Source organism: Peromyscus leucopus, chromosome 15 (assembly GCF_004664715.2).
Source record: "Peromyscus leucopus breed LL Stock chromosome 15, UCI_PerLeu_2.1, whole genome shotgun sequence".
NCBI classification, from domain to species: Eukaryota; Metazoa; Chordata; class Mammalia; order Rodentia; family Cricetidae; genus Peromyscus; species Peromyscus leucopus.
In genome coordinates, this window is record NC_051076.1 from 70,380,771 (window position 1) to 70,399,474 (window position 18,704).

The following is an 18,704-nucleotide window of genomic DNA, read 5'->3' on the forward strand; positions in this document are numbered from 1 at the left end:
GACCGACCACCTGTATTAAAGCAGCAGACGGAGTGTTCCCCAGGGACCTCACACACAGCTCAGCTGCACAACAAATGGGTTAGCGTACCTGGTCACAAGCAAGTTGGCAGCTACTCCAATCTCTGTCCCTTTACTTCCAACAAGCTGGTGTGCTTGCTAATTACTTCCCTAGTCAGGCATGGGAGCACGTGCCTGCTGTCATCCCAGCACTTCGGAACTAGGGTCAGGAGGAACATGAGTTCAAGATCACCCAAGTTCAGGCCAGCCTGGGCTACACAGAAGACTCTATCAAAAAGTAGATAGAAGAGGGAAGAAAAGGAGGACTGGAGGAGAAAGGGGCGGGGAAGGACAGAGAGCATGCGGGAGCAAAGATAAAGAACTACTCCTCAGAGTGCTAAGTCTTAAACCTCCCCGCCGCCGGTGCCTTTCCAAATCCCCTCTGAGGAAGGACTGAAACTTCAAGGCTCTCCAGGAAGTGGTGCTGCTTACATCTGCCTTGCCAGGAAGCCTGCGTGTTTCTACGTGTGCATGCTGTACCTGAACAGTGGTGCAATCACCTGCTTTGACCAGCACCCCCACAAGACAAAAGCCACCACTAAGGAGCTTAGGATGCAGTGGCAAGAAACAACCGAGCCCCAATCTCTCATTCAGTGCTCAGAAAACCTTTAGTATCTGGCTGGGGAGAGGGCTGGGTGGTGAAGTGCTGAGTTCAGATCCCCAGAACCACGTAAAAGCTGGACATGGGAGAGCATCTATAATCTGAGCACTCCTATGGGGCAAGGGGAGGTGGGCTCAGGAGACTCCCCAGAAGCTCATGGCTCAGCTAGTCTGGCACACAAAACAGCAGTGAGCAAGAAGAGACCTGTCTCACACCGACTGAAAGGCAAGGACCAACACCTGAATGCTGTGGGGTATTTGATGGCACTGTGACACTCCGAGGCTGGATTAATAAAGTTAACTTTGAATCAGAGGGTGGAGCCAGTGACTAGCTGACTTCAATTAGCCATAGAGAGCCAGGAATACGGAGAGGGAAGTCAGACTGGAAGGAGAAGGGAGGGACTTGGCTTTCGTGCGTGCGCACTTTCTTCCATCTGGGACTGTGAAGAGAAGAGGCGCTGGCTGGGTCTCCAATAAGAAAGGGAGGGTCAGCTGGTCACTCTTCCTCTGCTTCTTTGATCTATAAGTTTTTCACCCCAATATCTGATTCTGGAGTTTTTATTGGAAATAGTACAATTCAGCAAAACACAACACCTGAGGTTCTCTAACCTACACACAAACACCATGGCATATGCACATTCACAAACACACAAACATGCATATATACAAAAAAATTTTTAAGAGGCTGGAGAAATAGCCTAGTGGTTAAGAGCATTAACTGCTCTTGCAGAGAAGCTAAGTTCGGTTCCCAGCACCCACATGGTGGCTCACAACTGTCTGTAACTCCAGTTCGGTTCAGGGAGATGGCCTCTTCTTGCCTCCCCGGCCACTGTATGCATGTGGCACACAAACAAACATTCAGGCCAACACTCATACATATAAAATAAACATAAATAAATCTTTAAAGATTAGCAAATAATCTGATTATCCTGACATTACAAATGGGGAACCTGAGACTCAGAGACATTTCAAAGCTTAGTGAAACAGGCTCCACAGGTTGCTAATTAACATCAGCACTATCCCAGCTGGGACCTCCCTTCCTAGTGCAGTCAGACTCAAGGACCCTACCTTCCTCCTTCCCGTGAGCAGACTGCCCTCAGGGGAGGGAGGAACACCTTGGCTGAGACCTGCGGTTAGGCAGGAGGAGGAAAGTAATCCTGGACAGGCATCAAAAGGCCCTGCCCAGTGGCCCTCACTGCCCAGCGGCGCTCACTGCCCAGCGGCCCTCACTGCCCAGCGGCGCTCACTGCCCAGCGGCCCTCACTGCCCAGCGGCGCTCACTGCCCAGCGGCCCTCACTGCCCTGCGACCCTCACTGCCCTGCGACCCTCACTGCCCAGCGGCCCTCACTGCCCAGCGGCGCTCACTGCCCAGCGGCCCTCACTGCCCAGCGGCCCTCACTGCCCTGCGACCCTCACTGCCCAGCGGCCCTCACTGCCCTGCGACCCTCACTGCCCTGCGACCCTCACTGCCCAGCGGCCCTCACTGCCCAGCGGCCCTCACTGCCCAGCGGCACTCACTGCCCAGCGGCCCTCACTGCCCAGCGGCCCTCACTGCCCAGCAGCCCTGCAGGGAGGGAGAGGGAAGAAGTAAGGCTAATTGGCCAGGGATGTGCACCAGTCTGCTGTGAGTTCAGAAAGCACTCTTCCTCCCTGGATATTACCTCAGCTACTACTAGGCTTGCTAAATTTCCTACAGTACTTCTCAGTTTCTTAACATGCACACAGGAGTAGCGGAGCCATGACAGAAACACAGACAAGGTAACTTGTTGGCCCTCACAAGCACAAGTAGACTCTGCTGACCTCTCATCTCCAACACTCTCACCATAGAGCACCGGGTGGCCCGCACAGGAGATGCACTCTTAACGTCTGCCGAATGAATAGATTGAGACAGGGTTCCTGCTCAGTTTCACGGACAGGGAGAGTTGTATACCCAGTGGTGAATGAACTATTATGTACTAGGTAATGTCCTAACAGATGTAAGCGCTCACCACTCTTGCTTGAGACTGGGGCTTCAATGTACGTGGAATGGGGAGCAAAAGGAATCCTGGCAGCCCCTTCTCCTAAACCCAAATCAGCCTGAGGCAACTGGGTCAGTAGAGAGCAGCACAAGAGACCGGGTGTCTGTGGCCCCTGACGAAGTCTCCAACACTAACAGCAGTCATGCACACTTCCTACCCTTCCGTCGCCAACTCAATCCTGATGCAGAGATGCCACCCCCTGGAAAGGATGAGGGGAGAGATGCAGGAGGGGGTCAGGTGAAGAACACCTCTTCAGGGCTTCAAACTTCACTCTTGAAGCTCAACCTTGAATGGTAAAATGGTCCATGCTCACAACCTAAATGGCCTGAGGATAGCCGCCTTCCTACAGACACCCCCACACACACACACACTCCACCTATTGCACCTGAAGAGCCCTAATCTTCAAAGCCAAAAGGTCAAAGTCACTCCCCGACAATTGAAACTCTTTCTGGCCAGGTACCTAGCAGACTTCCAAATAGTAACTTGAAACTAAAATGCTCTACATTCTGACCCCTGAGAGATCAGCAAAGACACCTTGTATTTGTGAGAGGCCATTCACCAAGGTGTCAAAACCTCCCTGCAAAACATGACGAAATTTCAACGTCGAGGCTGCAAATGCTTGTAAATGTCCCCACATAAAAGCTTCCCCACCTCTTCCCATAACTTGCATGTGTGTCGTGTTGGAAGCCGAGGGATCAGGCTGATACTTCTCAAATGAATTTTTTCCAGACCATTTTGATCTGCCAAGACAGCCTTACCGCCGCCTTCAAGAGCACCTCCTAGAGCGAGGCTTACCTTGTAATTGCTAGAGTTCACCCAAGAGGTAGCGAGTCCATCCACAAGCTTATCTAACATGGTCTGGTCGTGCTCAAGGTCGGCAGACTTCTGCTTGTCTGAGAAATAGTCTATGAGTTCCTGGCCAACCTGCAGCCGTTTCCCCACGTCCTTCTGCAGCACCTGGGCCAGACAGGACTCCATTCGAGGCTCCATGGTAGGATTCAAACCCAGATCCGGCCAAGGCTAGGGGGCGGTCGGGATGACTCCCTCCCGGTAGCCGTACCGGGAGGTGGCCTCTTTGTTCGCCGAAGGCTACGGAGAGCGTGTGTTTCAAAGATGCAATCCGGGGAATGGCAGCAATGCACCATGTGTGTCTGGAGAGCAGCTGGTGGATATTAAAAGTCCAATTTAAATAACTAGTAGGCGATGAAGGAGAGAGTGGCGGAGTGACGAGCTACGACTGAGTCTGAAATACTTCATAATTCAGCAGTCCATTCTGAAAAGGAAGAAAGGAGAACACATCAGCCGGAGAGCAGAGCACCGACTGTTAGGAAACAGTCCATCAAAGACAAAGAACACATGCCGCACAAACACGCTCCATCACATGTGGGGGCGAGGCGTGAACACTTGGCAAGTGTATCAGAAAAACGTAATTATTATTTTCATTAGCAGAATGGCGAAGCCCAAAGGATTGAGCCAGTGAGCTCTGTGTTTGGTAAGCTGGTATTTTTCAGTTTCCTAGCTTGTTAACAGACAAGTTAGGAAAACAATCTTCTGCTTCCACCAAAGCCCTCACACCACTCTGAGAGGCATGGTGGGCACTGAGCTCATTGCCTTATCGTTTATCTCTCAATAGACTCAGTCCTGAAACGGGACGGGCTCCTCTGAGCACCCATAACCCAAGCTCGGTCACATTACCCAAAGTCAAAGGCAGCAGCTACACTGTCCTTCCTGCTCCGCAGTTTCACCACGGGTGGAGCCTCCTTTCCAAGCAAAGGAGGAGAGAGGCAAAGAGAAGAGAGGAGACGGGCTGTTGACACAGGACTCTCCGTTGACGTCAACTACTCTTGGGACTACCGTTTTGTTACGAAATGAGTTCTCAAAATCACGATCGGGCACTGTAAACGCATAATGAGGAAAAAGTACTAAAACTGAGTTTGGAGTTTTTACAATGCCGAGGCGCGAACACAGAACTTGTGTGTGCCAGACAAGTGTCCTACCACCGAGCTGCCCCTTCAGCCCGTAAAACTGTTTTCACTAGCAAATTTGAGAGCTAACTAGTTAACTATAGCTGGCAGAGTAAAACATTTCTCATTCAACTTCTCTCCTACTATCAATTAGTCTTTCATTCTAAACCAGGAAGACGCACAGGAAATCCAGCTGTTCTAAGATGCAGCATCTCAGAGCTGGAAGACGGCTCGGTGGGGAAGAGTGCCTGCTTCACCAGCCTGACGACAAGAGTTCAGATCCCAGCACCCACGTAAGCAGCTGGACACGGGTCTCGCATGCACCTGCAACCCCGGCACTGAGGACAGCAGACGGGAGGTCGGGTGAAGCTTGATAGCAGTCAGCTCAGCCAAAACCCATGAGCTCCAAGTCCAGGGACAGGCCCCACCTCCAAGGAGCAAGAAAGAAAGTGACCAAGGAAGACATCCAATGCCCTCCTCTCGCCTCTGCATGCAAACAAAGGTACACACGGGTGTGCATAATACACACACACACACACACACACACACACACACACACGGCGATTTAAAATGAGGGCCAGGAAGATGGCTCAGTGGGTAAAGACGCCACACAAACCTGGTGACCTGAATTCAATCCCTGGAACCCATGTAAAGGTAGAAGGAGAAACTGACTCCACAAAGTTGTCCTCTGACCTCCACAGATGTGCCATGGCATACACAACCACCCTCATAAGTTATTTTTAAAATATAAAAAGTAAACATAAAATAAAAGCATTCTACATAAAGCTGGGCGGTGGTGGCGCATGCCTTTAATCCCAGCACTTGGGAGGCAGAGGTAGGCAGATCTCTGTGAGTTCGAGGCCAGCCTGAGTGAGTTTCAGGAAAGGCGTAAAGCTACACAGAGAAACCCTGTCTCAGAAAAAAAGAAAGAAAGAAGGAAGGAAGGAAGGAAGGAAGGAAGGAAGGAAGGAAGGAAGGAAGGAAGGAAGGAAGGAAGGAAGAAAGGAAGAAAGGAAGAAAGGAAGAAAGGAAGAAAGGAAGAAAGGAAGAAAGGAAGAAAGGAAGAAAGGAAGAAAGGAAGAAAGAAAGAAAGAAAGAAAGAAAGAAAGAAAGAAAGAAAGAAAGAAAGAAAGAAAGAAAGAAAGAAAGAAAGAAAGAAAGAAAGAAAGAAAGAAGCATTCTACATGGTCCCAAAGTCTGTGATTCTTCCCACTACACTACCCGCTACCCCTCACTGAAAGTTCAAAGCACGGATCGCACGGATTCATTGTTGAACGTTAGCTACAGCAGTGGGCCATGGACTCAGAGGCGCTAGTCAACGCATAAACAGACCCTCAGGAAACTCTCAGGAAGTGATATTCCCAGAAACGTCAGTAAGCAGTCAGGTTGCCAGTCCGACCTGCTGTCTGATATACCAGCATGCAGGGCCACGGCCAGAACTACCTACTCCAGCCGCCATGCCCTCCCTGCCAGATGGACTGACATACTAGAAACTGTGCCAACATAAACCTTCTTCTCTTTAAAGGCCAAGGCAAAGCCGGGGAGCCTTCAAGCTAGAACCTGAGGCCAGAGGTCACGTGAGAAGAGGGGACATCAGCACAGCCTTCCAGCCTCCCGGCCCACACAGGACACACTGGAGGGCGCTTTGAAGCTTGCAGACCAGCTAGCTTAGCCCAAGTCCAGCTAGGGACCTAACAAAAGGTACCTGAGGTTGCCCTCTGATCTACATATGTGCTGTGCCTGCACACGTACCCACAGGTACACATATTCACAAACACACACACACACACACACACACACACACACACACACGATATATCAGAGGGCACTTGGAAAGGGCTGGAAGAAGAAAAGGGAAGGGGGAGAGTTATATAATTATAATTAATTAACAATAAATGAAAACCACCTGAAATGTCTCAGGACATATGTAGAAGACAGACCAGCCCCTGGAAGCCCAGACGTGGTGGAATTGACTCGCACTGAGTCAAAAGCAGCACGTGTCCACTAAACTGCGGCTCCTTCCACAGACTGTGCAGCAATCACAGCTTAGCATGCTTTGCAGCAGGAGCTGCTGTACTTGCTCTGCTCTTCTTCCTTCTCTTTCCTCTCCCCCCAAGGCCACACGCTGCAGCCCACACACTCACTCGGTGAACACTTCCTAGCCATGGGAAGACAGGTGTAGCCGACTCTCACTGTGGTACTACACTGCACAGCCTGGAGACTCGGGGCTCCAACTGCCTAGAACAAGGAAGACAGGCAGCTGCCTGTAGCATAGGAGGAAGACAAAACACTCGGGGACCCAGCAGCACTTCCGCTGAGGGCCAAAGACAGGTTTGCACCTCACCTCAGTCAGACCCAGCCCCACCATGCCAGCCCAGCTTCCCATCACCAGCCCACACTCCAGTGAGCTAGCTCCCTCTCTACCTCTTCTGGTTTCCTCCATGACTTCAACGCCCATAGAGATGATGTCAACCCGTTTCTGTCTCCTCAGACCTTTAACCTTCAACCTCCCAGTCACCTGCTCTGGGATAAGCATCTCTCCCTCACTAGCAGCAGCTTGAACATGTCCCCTAAATCACCCGTCTTCAGAAGGCCCTCGATGCCTTCCTTCAGTGACACTGTTAGCAGTGAAGCATCTTTAAGCAGTTGTCTAGGGGCTGGAGAGCCAGCCCAGCAGCTAGAGTGTTCAATGCTCGTGCAGAGGACCCCAGTTCGGTTCCCATCACCACAAAAATTAACAATTTTAAAAAGAGTCACTTCTCTTTTCAACTTCTAAGAACTCTCTCCAAGATCAAAGAGAGGCCTGTGCACAGACAGCTGCCATGATGGGAGATGAGGGTTTGTAACACTATTCCCTCTGCTTCTGTACGTGTTACAGACTGTCCATGACTTAAAAAAGAAAAGGATTGTAAAGTTTACGTTTTAAAACAAATGAAGGGCTGGAGAGAGGCTTCAACAGTTAAGAGCACTTGTAGCTCTTACAGAGGAGCAGGGTTCAGCTCCTAGGACCCACATGGCAGCTCACAAGCATCTGTAAGTCCAGGGGATCCAACGCCCTCTTCTGGTTTGCCAGGGCACTGCATGCGTGTTGTGCACAGACACAGGAAAAACCCTCATATACAAAACGTTTTTCATGTTTAAGAAAGTAAAATATATAGCCGGGCGGTGGTGGCGCATGCCTTTAATCCCAGCACTCGGGAGGCAGAGCCAGGCAGATCTCTGTGAGTTCGAGACCAGCCTGGGCTACCAAGTGAGTTCCAGGAAAGGCGCAAAGCTACACAGAGAAACCCTGTCTCGAAAAACCAAAAAAAAAAAAAAAGTAAAATATATAATATATATATATATATGTATGAGGAAAGTATAATAATAAAAAAGTAAACAACACAGGATATGGAATTATATTAAATTATGCTATATAACAAAGCCTATTGTTTCAAAAAGTATAAAAATATAAAATATTAAATTATAGCCTAATTAATAAGATCATGAATGTTTTCTTTTCTACTGAATGGTTATCTTTCTACTTAACATATTCTTTTTAACATTTCATTTTGCGTGTGTGCACACACCACAACATGTATGTGGAGATCAGAGGACAACTTGCAGAAACTCGCTTTGTAGCACATGGAGTCTGGAGTTCAAACAGCTCAGCACCTTTAACCCCTAAACCGTCTTACTAGCCCCATACTTCCACACTTCTCATGTTTTTTAAACAGAAAAAAACCTCAAACAAAACCCCGTTTATTTAATACCAACCTTAGTTTTTCAAAATGAACTATCAACTGAAAACAAAGGCCTTTTTTTTTTTAACAAGGCTGATTTTTCTTCTCCCTTTAAAAAACATTTAAACGTATATAAAGGGATTAGTGTCAACATCAGCATAGCAATTTGTTACAAAATGAAGGCACTTAGCCCTGGCTAGGAGAGGGTAATAACAACTTAGGTTACAGCTTCCCAAAGCAGGGCCTCCATGGAGATGAGATCCTGGCAGAGTACCAGCTTGTTAGGGAGACAAGGAGCATCAGACAGGGTGGAGCTCACACACTGGTTCCTCTAGAGAATGGGCATCACCCACCCAGTCCTCCAATACCTGACGTCAGGGGCCTCTCACACAGCTGCAGCTTCAGTCTCGCACCAGTGAAAATCAGACCTCCAGACCCCAGCAACTTCTACACAGGCTTTCTGGTACCAGCATAAGCGCCGATCACTAACTCCCCCTAAGTTCAGCAGCGTGTACTATACACACAAACGGTGCGACCTTCACTGCTATCTTATTCAAGAACACTTCTATGCTTCAAATGCTAGTCCTCATGCTTTAGCAGCCCACCCCACCTCCTCTTTCACTGCCTTGCACTGAATCATATTTATTCATTTATTGGACACAGGGTCTCATGGAGTCCAGGCTGGCCGGGGATCCAGCCCAGGGCTTTGTGCATGCTAACTAAGCACTCTACCAACTGAGCCATGTCCCCAGCCAAAGCCTTATTTGGGGCATTTTTTTTTTCTTTGACTTTTCTTCTTTTTTGGTTTTTTAAGACATCACAGTATAGCCCAGGCTGGCCTCACACTTACAATCTTCCTACGTTAGCTAAGATTACAAGAATGCTCCACTACGTTTGGCTATTTTGGACACTACATATAAATAGAGACATAAAACGTGTGGCCTCCATGCATGACACTTTGACATAGCACACTGTTTCCAAGGCTTACCCATATTGTGGCAGTACCTATCAGTCAGTTCTTCACTCACAGTCTGGCTGAAGATATTCTGTTGTACAGACATGTCATATCTTCTTTCTGTATTTGGACTCTTTCTACTTTGAGACCACTGTGAATAATCCCATTAAGAATATTCCTGCACAACTTACCAACACAGGCTACTGCCCCTTTAACTTAACATCATTCTTGTGGGTACACAGTGGTATCTTTTTGTGGCTTTAATTTGTATTTTCCTCAGACTACCGAGGTTGAGTTTCTTTTTCTTTTCTTTCTTTTTTTTTCATTGACATGACTTGTTGAAGAAGGTAGCTAGCAGGTCTGGAGAGGTGGCTTACCAGTTATACTTGCTACAATTCCAGAAGACCCAAGTTTGGTGCCCAGCACCCACATTTGGCAGCTCACAACCACCTTAACTCCAGCTCAGGAGATCCAACACCCTCTTCGGGCCTCTACCAGCATGGCGCGCGCGCGCGCGCGCACACACACACACACATACACACACACACACACACACACACACACACACACACACACACAATTAGAACTTTAAAGAAGGTTGGGGGGGGTGGTTTGCACTAAGGATTAAGGAAAGGGCTTCATGCATGCCAGATCATTTGAGCATCATTTCTAGAGAAATACTTTATCAAATCTTTCGCTCATGTTGATATTAAAGGCATGTGTCATCACAGCTAGCCTTTAGGTCACAAATCTTTCTATAGATGAATTTTAAAAAATATTCTAGATAGATAAAATTCTTTTATCACATATAAGAATTACAAATATCTTTTTCTCAATCTGTGGGATTTCTTTTCATTCTCTTGATGGTGTCATTTGATGAAGTTTTTAAACTTTATAAAGACCAATTTACCCCCCACTTTGTTGTTATAGTTAAGAAACCACAGCTTGTTTTCAATACAGTAAAAAGGAAAAACAAACTGCTGCTTTATTCAAAGGCATAAGATTTATATGCATGGTTTTCTTCACAGAATTTTATAGTTTTAGAGCTTGCATTTAGGCCTATAATCAATTTAAAGTTCATATATATGTGAATGTATACACATAATCTATTTATGGTAGGGATCCAAATCCAACCTTTTGCATAAGGACACCTATTTGTCTCACCATTACTTACTGAAAAGACTATCCCATTCCTCCGCTGAATTGGCCTTTTTATACCCTTGTTTAAAAAAACAAAAACGTGTGTGTGTGTGTGCGTGTGCGTGTGCGTGTGCGTGTGCGCGCGCACCTTTAATCCCAGTACTGCCTCTTGTTCTTTAGTTGGAGTTTGTCGAGACTGTGTGTGAATTCTTCATAAAACACTGGATAGAATCACCAAATGTAAAGCCTCTGGGACTGGGCTTTAAGTCAATTTCAGTACTTTTCTAGAAACACAGATATATCATTTAAGTTTTCTAATTTGTTAGCATATAATTTTTTCTTGTAATCTCCCCCACTCCCAATAAAGTCAGTAATCATGTCCCTCCACTTCTGATTTGTGTCTTACACTTTTTCTTGATCAGTCTAATTCAACGTTTGGCAATTTTGTTACCTTTAATATCAACATTTGGGAGGAAGAGGCAGGCATATTTCTGTGAGTTCAAGACCAGCTAGGAAGATCTACATAATGCAGAGCAGCTTTTGCTCTGGTGATTTCTATCTGATTCCTTTCCAATCTAGTCTATGTCACCTCCCTCTGCTCGCTGTGAGGTTACTGTGTTACTGGTTTCCTAAGGTAGAAGTTAGGTTATTTTTTTCCTCCCACCTCCTGCCCTAGTGCTGGTGAGTAAGCCCAGGACCCCAAGCATGCTAGGCAGAAGGCATCCTGCCACTTACATTCCGAGCACAGCAGGTTAGACTGCTGGCAGTTCTCAGCAGGAACTCTAAAGGTTAGAAGGACATATAGAGTGATATATTTCAAGCCTTGAAAGAAAACAACTGCCAACCTCTATTCCTATACTCAGCAAATAATTCTTCAAAAATAAAGTTGAAAAGACCTCTCAATATAAGCATAGACCAAAGGAATTCCTGACACTAGGTCAGCATTGTCAAATACACTTAAAGGAATCCTACACCCAAAAGAGAATGCAAGATAAACACACGCATAAAAGCATGAGAAAGAGTAAATGTCAAGAGAACAGTTGGCAAGCAAAGGCAAAGAGAAAAGAATCAAATATTATTAATCCAGTAAAGTGATTCTCAGGCAGAAAAGAAAGGGAGGACCAGCAAGTACCTTCCAAGAATGGCCCCAAAAAGAGAAGGTATTCACTCGCCGACTTAAAGACTTAAAAGCCAGGAAAGGTGCACAAAATGCCAGCAGGCAAAAGTCTGAATGAGAAGGATCCTGAGTTCAAGGCCAGCCTGAACTCAGACCAAGACCATGACTTAAAACACACACAGAAAGAGACAGAGACAGAGACAGAGAGACACACAGAGAGAAACAGAGACATACTGGCAAAATATATTTCATAAATGGACAGTTTGTGGAGAGAAAAGGAAGCCCTACATGTGTGAAGTCCTGACTGTGATGTGTGATGTTGAGAGATGGCAAAGCCTTCCTCGGGCGTCCAAGTGTGAGTGTTGATAGTGTGTGCAGAAAAGGTCTACCATGCTTCCTCCTTACTAGATGTGGGGATGATGGCCTGAAGACTGCTCCTGCACAGAGACTGCTCCTACCTAGATTGATTGGCTAACTTGATCCAGCCTCACAATGAAGAGCCCATCCCCGTGTTCAGATGTACAGCAATAACCCCACCTCTCTGCTCAACTCTACATAATACACTGAGCTCCCACAGTGCTGTAGCTTCCCCATCTGAGAGCCCAGATAGCCTAACCCAGCTTTTTTGTGTGTCTGTCTTTGTCTTTCTTTATTCCCTACTGCCCCTGGTCAGGCCAAGTCCCAGGAAGCTGAGTCAAGGACTTAGCAGTAATTAATTAAACCGATAAAATATCCAACACATTTCTACCTGCAAGAAACTCACCTCATCAGCACAGACACATGAAAAATGAAAGGATAGGAAATAATATTGCAAACAGATGAAATCTAAAAACAAGTTGCAGAACCTATACATATCCATCAAAACAGATTTCAAGCCAAGTCACTCAGAAGCAACAAAACAGTACAGTATTGGCATAAAATAGGTAGGTAGAGCAATGGGAACAGACTGAAGGACCCAGAAATAAACCAATGCAGATACAGCATCTGATTCTCAACAAAGATGCCAAGCCCATGTTAGAGAAAAATGGCTACATATAACAACTAGGGCTTTAAAAACAAACAGGGGCTAGAGAGATGGCCCAGTGGTTAGAGCAACCCCTCATTCTTGCAGAGGACCTGGATTCAATTCTCATCATCCACATGGTGGCTTACAACCCGTAACTCCAGTTTCAGGGAACCTGATGCCTATTTCCTGCCTTCTTGGGAACTAGGCATGCACATGGTGTACATACATACATTCATGAGAAACACTCATATACATAAACACCTTTTTAAAAATGAAAAATAAAGAAATCTGGATATTCATAAGTAGATGCCTAAAACTAGACACCTGTTCAAAAGACCTTACTTAATGTAAGACCTAAAATGTTAAAACTATTAGAAGAAAATACATAGAAATCTGTGTGGAGGTGGAGATGGGTTCACCAGATCACCAAGTGAAATCGCCAGCCTTAGGTTCAGTGAGAGATCCTGTGCCTCAAAAAGTAAAATAAAGAGCAATCAAGAAAGATACCTGACTTCAACTTTGGGCTACCACATTCATGACTGTACACACACACAAACACACACATACACACAGACACAAGACAGACAGACCCACATGCAGGAGGAGGAAATGCTATCATTTGCAGGAAAGCATACGGAAGTCGAGGTCAGCATGCTAACCTAAACAAACCAATAGGGAAAGGGAAGAGGACATGATGGGAAAAGGAAAAATAATGGAATGCATGAAGGAGGGGTAGACAGAAAGAGCAATATATCATATGTGGGAGGTCACTGAGAAATCCTAAATCTATCTGTACAATACATTAGTTAAATTACTGCTTTTAAAAGGTAAAAGGAGACTAGAGAGATGGCTCAGAGGTGAAGAACATTTACTGCTCTTCCAGAAAACCAGAGCTTGGATCCCAGCACCCAGCACATGGAGACTCACAATCACCTGGGACTCTAGCTTCAGGGAATCCAATCTTCTGGCCCCCACAGGCACCCACACACATATGGAAGACACACACATGTACCTGAGTAAAAATAAAATATTTTATCAAAGATTAAAAAGGTGCTTGTACATAAAAAAAGCTTAATTTATTTATTTATTGTTGAAAGTACTACTGTTAGGTTATTATTATTAGGTTACTGGGGATCTTTATTCTTTCATACATATATATGTGTATTAAATATTATAAACTATATATTACATATATATATGTAACTGTATAGAACACTGCTGTGGGATGGTCTGTATGTCAAATTGCTCTGATTGGTCAATAAATAAAACACTGATTGGCCAGTGGCCAGGCAGGAAGTAGGTGGGACAAGGAGAGAGGAGAATTCTGGGAAGCGGAAGGCTGAGGAGAGAGACACTGCCAGCTGCCGCCATGACCAGCAGCATGTGAAGACACCGGTAAGCCACCAGTCATGTGGCAAGGTATAGATTTATGGAAATGGATTAATTTAAGCTATAAGAACAGTTAGCAAGAAGCCTGCCACGGCCATACAGTTTGTAAACAATATAAGTCTCTGTGTTTACTTGGTTGGGTCTGAGCGGCTGTGGGACTGGCGGGTGAGTGAGATTTGTCCTGACTGTGGGCAAGGCAGGAAAACTCTAGCTACAGAACACGTCAGTCGTTTGACCCCTACCCTTCTCCTCCTCCCACTCCTGCTGAACCCCCTTCTTCCTAACACGTCCCCCTCCTACCTTTTGTTTGTTTGTTTATTTGTTGTTTCTCGAGACAGGGTTTCTCTGTGTAACAGTCCTAGATGCCCTGGATCTTGCTCTGTAGACCAGGCTGGCATCGAACTCAGAGATCCACCTGCCTCTGCTCCCAGAGTGCTGGGATTAAAGGGGTGCACCACCACCACCTGGCCCCCTCCTACTTCCTTATCTTTTGGTTTGTTGGGGTTTTGTTTTGTGTGTTTAGGTTTGGGGTTTTGTGTGTTTAGGTTTGGGGTTTGGGTTTGCTTTTTGGTTCTGGCAGCCCACTGAGTTGGATCACAGCTGCTTCCACGAACAGAGGCGGGAGGCACTGCTGGAGCTCACTCAGTCCGCTTAGGAGTGCCCACAACACTGCAGAAATGAGCTTCCTCTCCCCCAACCACTGACTGGCACCAGCTCTTCAGGGAGGGGCCTTAGGAACCACATTCCCCTGAGCACTGCCCCTGCCCAGATTATCTAATTTGGGACACACTTTGGTTTGGTTTGAGTTTTTGCATGGAATATTGCTGGGATTCAATAACATTTATTCCTGAGCAGGTGAATAACAAGGTTTTGTGTAACTGTCATAAAGCATATTATATTCCCACCTCAGTCATTTGAAGGACATAATACAGGGGGCAAAGTCCATTCATGGTGTGTAAATAGGACCACCAGCTTCTCTTTCAGCCGTGGTGGTTGCAGAGTACAAATTTTAAATTGAACGTATTTGCAAATTTCTCAAATTCCATTCTATTGATATTTCATTTCATTCCACTGTGGTCAGAGAACTCTTTGTAGGACTTCCATCCTTTTAAATGTATTGAGGCTTGTTTTAGAACCTAACATATGGTCTATCTATAGAAGGCCCATATGTCCTTGACCTGCTGTTACTTACTGGAGCACTCTACAGATATCTGTACCTTTTAATACTTTAACGTTTGCATCTATCTAGGCCAATTCAGGGGGACAATGTGGCAATTATTTAAATCTTAAAGTGTTCATCTTATTCCCTGCTTTTTATAATTATAACAATATAATTCTATACACAGAGGCACATATGCATAGGCGCACACATACTTATTTTATGAAGATCTTTGTATTATATACCCTTTAAAGATAAGACTTTCAGTTCCTAACACTACATGTATAGTTCATTTCTTGCAGCAAAATCTACTCCAAACAGCAAGGAGCATGTATACCATCCAGCTTGAGAGATTTTCCCAGATGTATCCGAACTGGAAAATACCCAAACATGGGTGAATAAAAGGCGAGCATTTGATATGTCACTTGATAGTGTAACAGCTGACACAGAGTGGCAAATGTCCCCCGGGAGGTGAGCTGCACCCAGTTGACAAAAGGAGAGCCTATTAAGGTCTGAGTATTAATGTGAAGACAGAAGGTGTAGGAAGGTCGGGGTATGAACACATGAGGAACTCTTCTCTGCGACTGAGCAAAGGACTCAAAACTACAAACAGGTAAAGCAGCACAACTTCTCAAGCCGGCTTCCGTCTCAACAATTTAAAATAAGCATGGCAAGCAGGCATGGTAGCACACGCTTTTAATCCCGGCACGGCAGAGGCAAGTGTATCTCTCTCCGAGGTCAAGGCCAGCCTAGCATCCACAGCAAATTGCAGGTCAGTCAAAGCGACATAGCAAGACCCTGCCACAAAATTAATTAATTAAGCATGGCAGGTTTGGGGTGTGGCTCCGCAGCAGATCACTTTCCCGGCATGTGTGAGGTCCCAGGTTTGATCCTCAGCACTAACAAGCAAGCAAACAAGAAAATGGTTACTGCACATCCAAAGCAGCAGCTGTCAATCATTAAGTGACTGGATAAATGTCTTCATGTCTATTCCCCACCCCTCATGTGAGTAGCAAGTGATTGGATAAATGTCTTTGTGTCTGTCCCACCCCTCAGGTGAGAGTATCATTAACATGCACACTCACAAAAGAGAACACCAGTGAGACTGAGGAGAGGGCTCAGTGGTTAGAGCACACACTGCTCTTGCAGAGGACCGTGCTTAGTTCCCAGCACCCACTTCAGATGTCTCACAACCATCTATAACTCCTGCTTCAGGGGGTCAAACACCTTTTTCTGGCCTCCACTGCACACGAGCTCACATAGACACATACATATAATGTAAAAATAATGATAATTTTAAAAAAATATGTCAACATTGAGGAGATATGAAGACCTGGAGAGGGAAGGGGAGGATGAATGTTATCAAAATTCATTGTATACATGTATGAAAGGTTCAAAGGACAAAAAAAAAATTGTTTAAAAACTGTCAACATCAGTCTCCTGATTATAGTACATGCCTTTAATCCCAGCACTTGGGCGGCAGAGGCAGGTGGATCTCTGTGAGTTTGAGACCAGCCTGGTGTACATACATAATGAGTTCCAGGATAGTCACGATATATACTGAGACCCTGTCTCAAAAAAAGTTAAAAAATAATAATAATGGAAAAAATTAACTTCTGGAAATGTATTTACTTACACAAAATACTACAGAATTCTTCTCTGTAGCCTTATTTCTAAAGCATACTGGAGTCAACAGACTGTCCATCAGCTGAAGCCACAGTGAACACAGTACACAGCACAACAGCACGCTAGTCAGACGTTCATGAAATGATGAAGAGGAAGAAGTCCTTAATGCACTACAGGACAAGCTCCAAGACACAAGCCCTAGAAAAGCACAACGCAGGAGTCTGTAACAGACGACCATCCACACAGGGGGAGCGTGTTTGTTCATGTATGTAAGTAATAACAATGACATCAGATGGCAGAGAGGAAAGAAACTTTAAATTATGCACGTATTATCTATTTTTATGCATGGGGGAGGGGAGGCGCTGGGGAGAAGGCTCAGTAGGTGAAGTGCTGGCGGTGCTGGTATAGGGGCCTGAGTTCGAGTTCCAGCAGCCCTGTAAAAAGCCAGAGTGGTGGCATGTGCTTGTGACATGGCTCTGGGGAGGCAGGGACAGGCAAATCCCTGGGGCTTACCGGCCAGCCAGCTTAGCTGAGTAGTGAGCTCCCGGCTCAGTGAGAGACTGTCTCCAAAAACGTAAGGTAAAACGCAATTGAGAAAGACACCCGAATTCACCACATGGCCTCCACACATGTGCACACGCACCCGGATTCACATACAGACATATATCACATTCATACCTGTATGAACACATACATACAAACATACACCTAAACCACATGTGCACACACACCAAAAAGAGAGAATGCTTTACACTAGAAAACTTCCACTCATTTGAGCAGCACTCGACATTTCTGGATAATTGACGCAAATGTGAAGAGTCTCATTTACAACTCGTACAGACTGGATTCACTTATGAGATAGAAGAGAAGATGGGGGGCGGGGCTTACCACACAAGCCTGACACCAGGTTCAACCCCTAGGCCCCATATGATAGAAGGAGAAAACTGACTCCCACAAGTTGTCCTCTGACCTTCTCAAATGTGCCATGCATGTAAGCACACACACACACACACACACACAAATAGTAAATAAAATAACATCATTAAGTACATTCACTTATAATAAAAAAACACAGGAATATCTACTAAGAATCGGTTTTCAAATGAATAATCAGTGTACACAATGGGCTTGTAACTACAATAAAAACTACACAATGCCAACAATGCCATCACTATTCACAAGCTACAACAGCAACAGTTTTCCAAAAGGGCATGTCTCTTCCCACCCCCAAAATTCCAAAACCAATTTACTGATTCAAGTGAAGCTCTGGAAATAGAAGCTTTAATTTGTGAAGATCTCATTCTCCAAGAGGTTAGTGTCAAACAGCCTCTCAGCAAAGGTGCTTCTGGACCCTTGTATCTGCAGCCACTTACAAAATGAGAACATGGCAAGAATAACTCCCTGGGGCCAGACTGTGTGTTTCATGATCACGAGCCCCCGGCCAACAAAGCTCTCCATGGATGGAAGATGACAAACGGGCCCCGGAGCTCCCAACAGGAGAGCGTGCACTTGGATCTCACACACTTCCAGGTCACAACAGAAAGAGGTGACTGAGGGATTGAGAGATACACAAAAGCTAGATAGAAGAGACACACAAACAGATGTCTTTTCCCTCCGTCCCAGATTAGGAACTTGTCTTAGTTTGCTTTCTGTTGCTAAAACAAAATACCTCAGGCTGAATAACTCACAGCAAATGGTTTATTTGGCTCATAGTTCTGGAGACTCTGAATCCAAGAACAGCGCGGCACTGGCCTGTGGGAAGGTTTTCTTGCCACATCACAGGATGAAAAGAGCATCCGAGCAAACACACTAGCTGTGTCTCTTTGTCATCGAGCAAAGCCACCAATGCCACTGGGGGAACCCCAGCATCTTAGCGCCATCGTAGTTTGACGACCTCCAAAGGCTCCACTCCCAATTCCATTAATGTGACATACAGTTGGGGGGGCACAC

The 18,704-nt window shown here is 45.8% G+C and overlaps 1 protein-coding gene across 50 annotated transcripts in view; it reads right to left on the reverse strand.

The window, feature by feature from the left end:
- The window catches only part of Clasp1 (cytoplasmic linker associated protein 1), a 233,127-nt gene that overhangs the window by 198,214 nt on the left and 16,209 nt on the right, over positions 1–18,704 (reverse strand). For all 50 annotated transcript variants that reach the window (XM_028879823.2, XM_037211525.1, XM_037211502.1 and 47 more), the window contains exon 2: positions 3,472–3,949. In XM_028879823.2, the coding sequence (XP_028735656.1) occupies positions 3,472–3,666 (195 nt within the window). In that variant the 5' untranslated portion in view covers positions 3,667–3,949. The remainder of the gene's footprint in view (positions 1–3,471; positions 3,950–18,704) is intronic.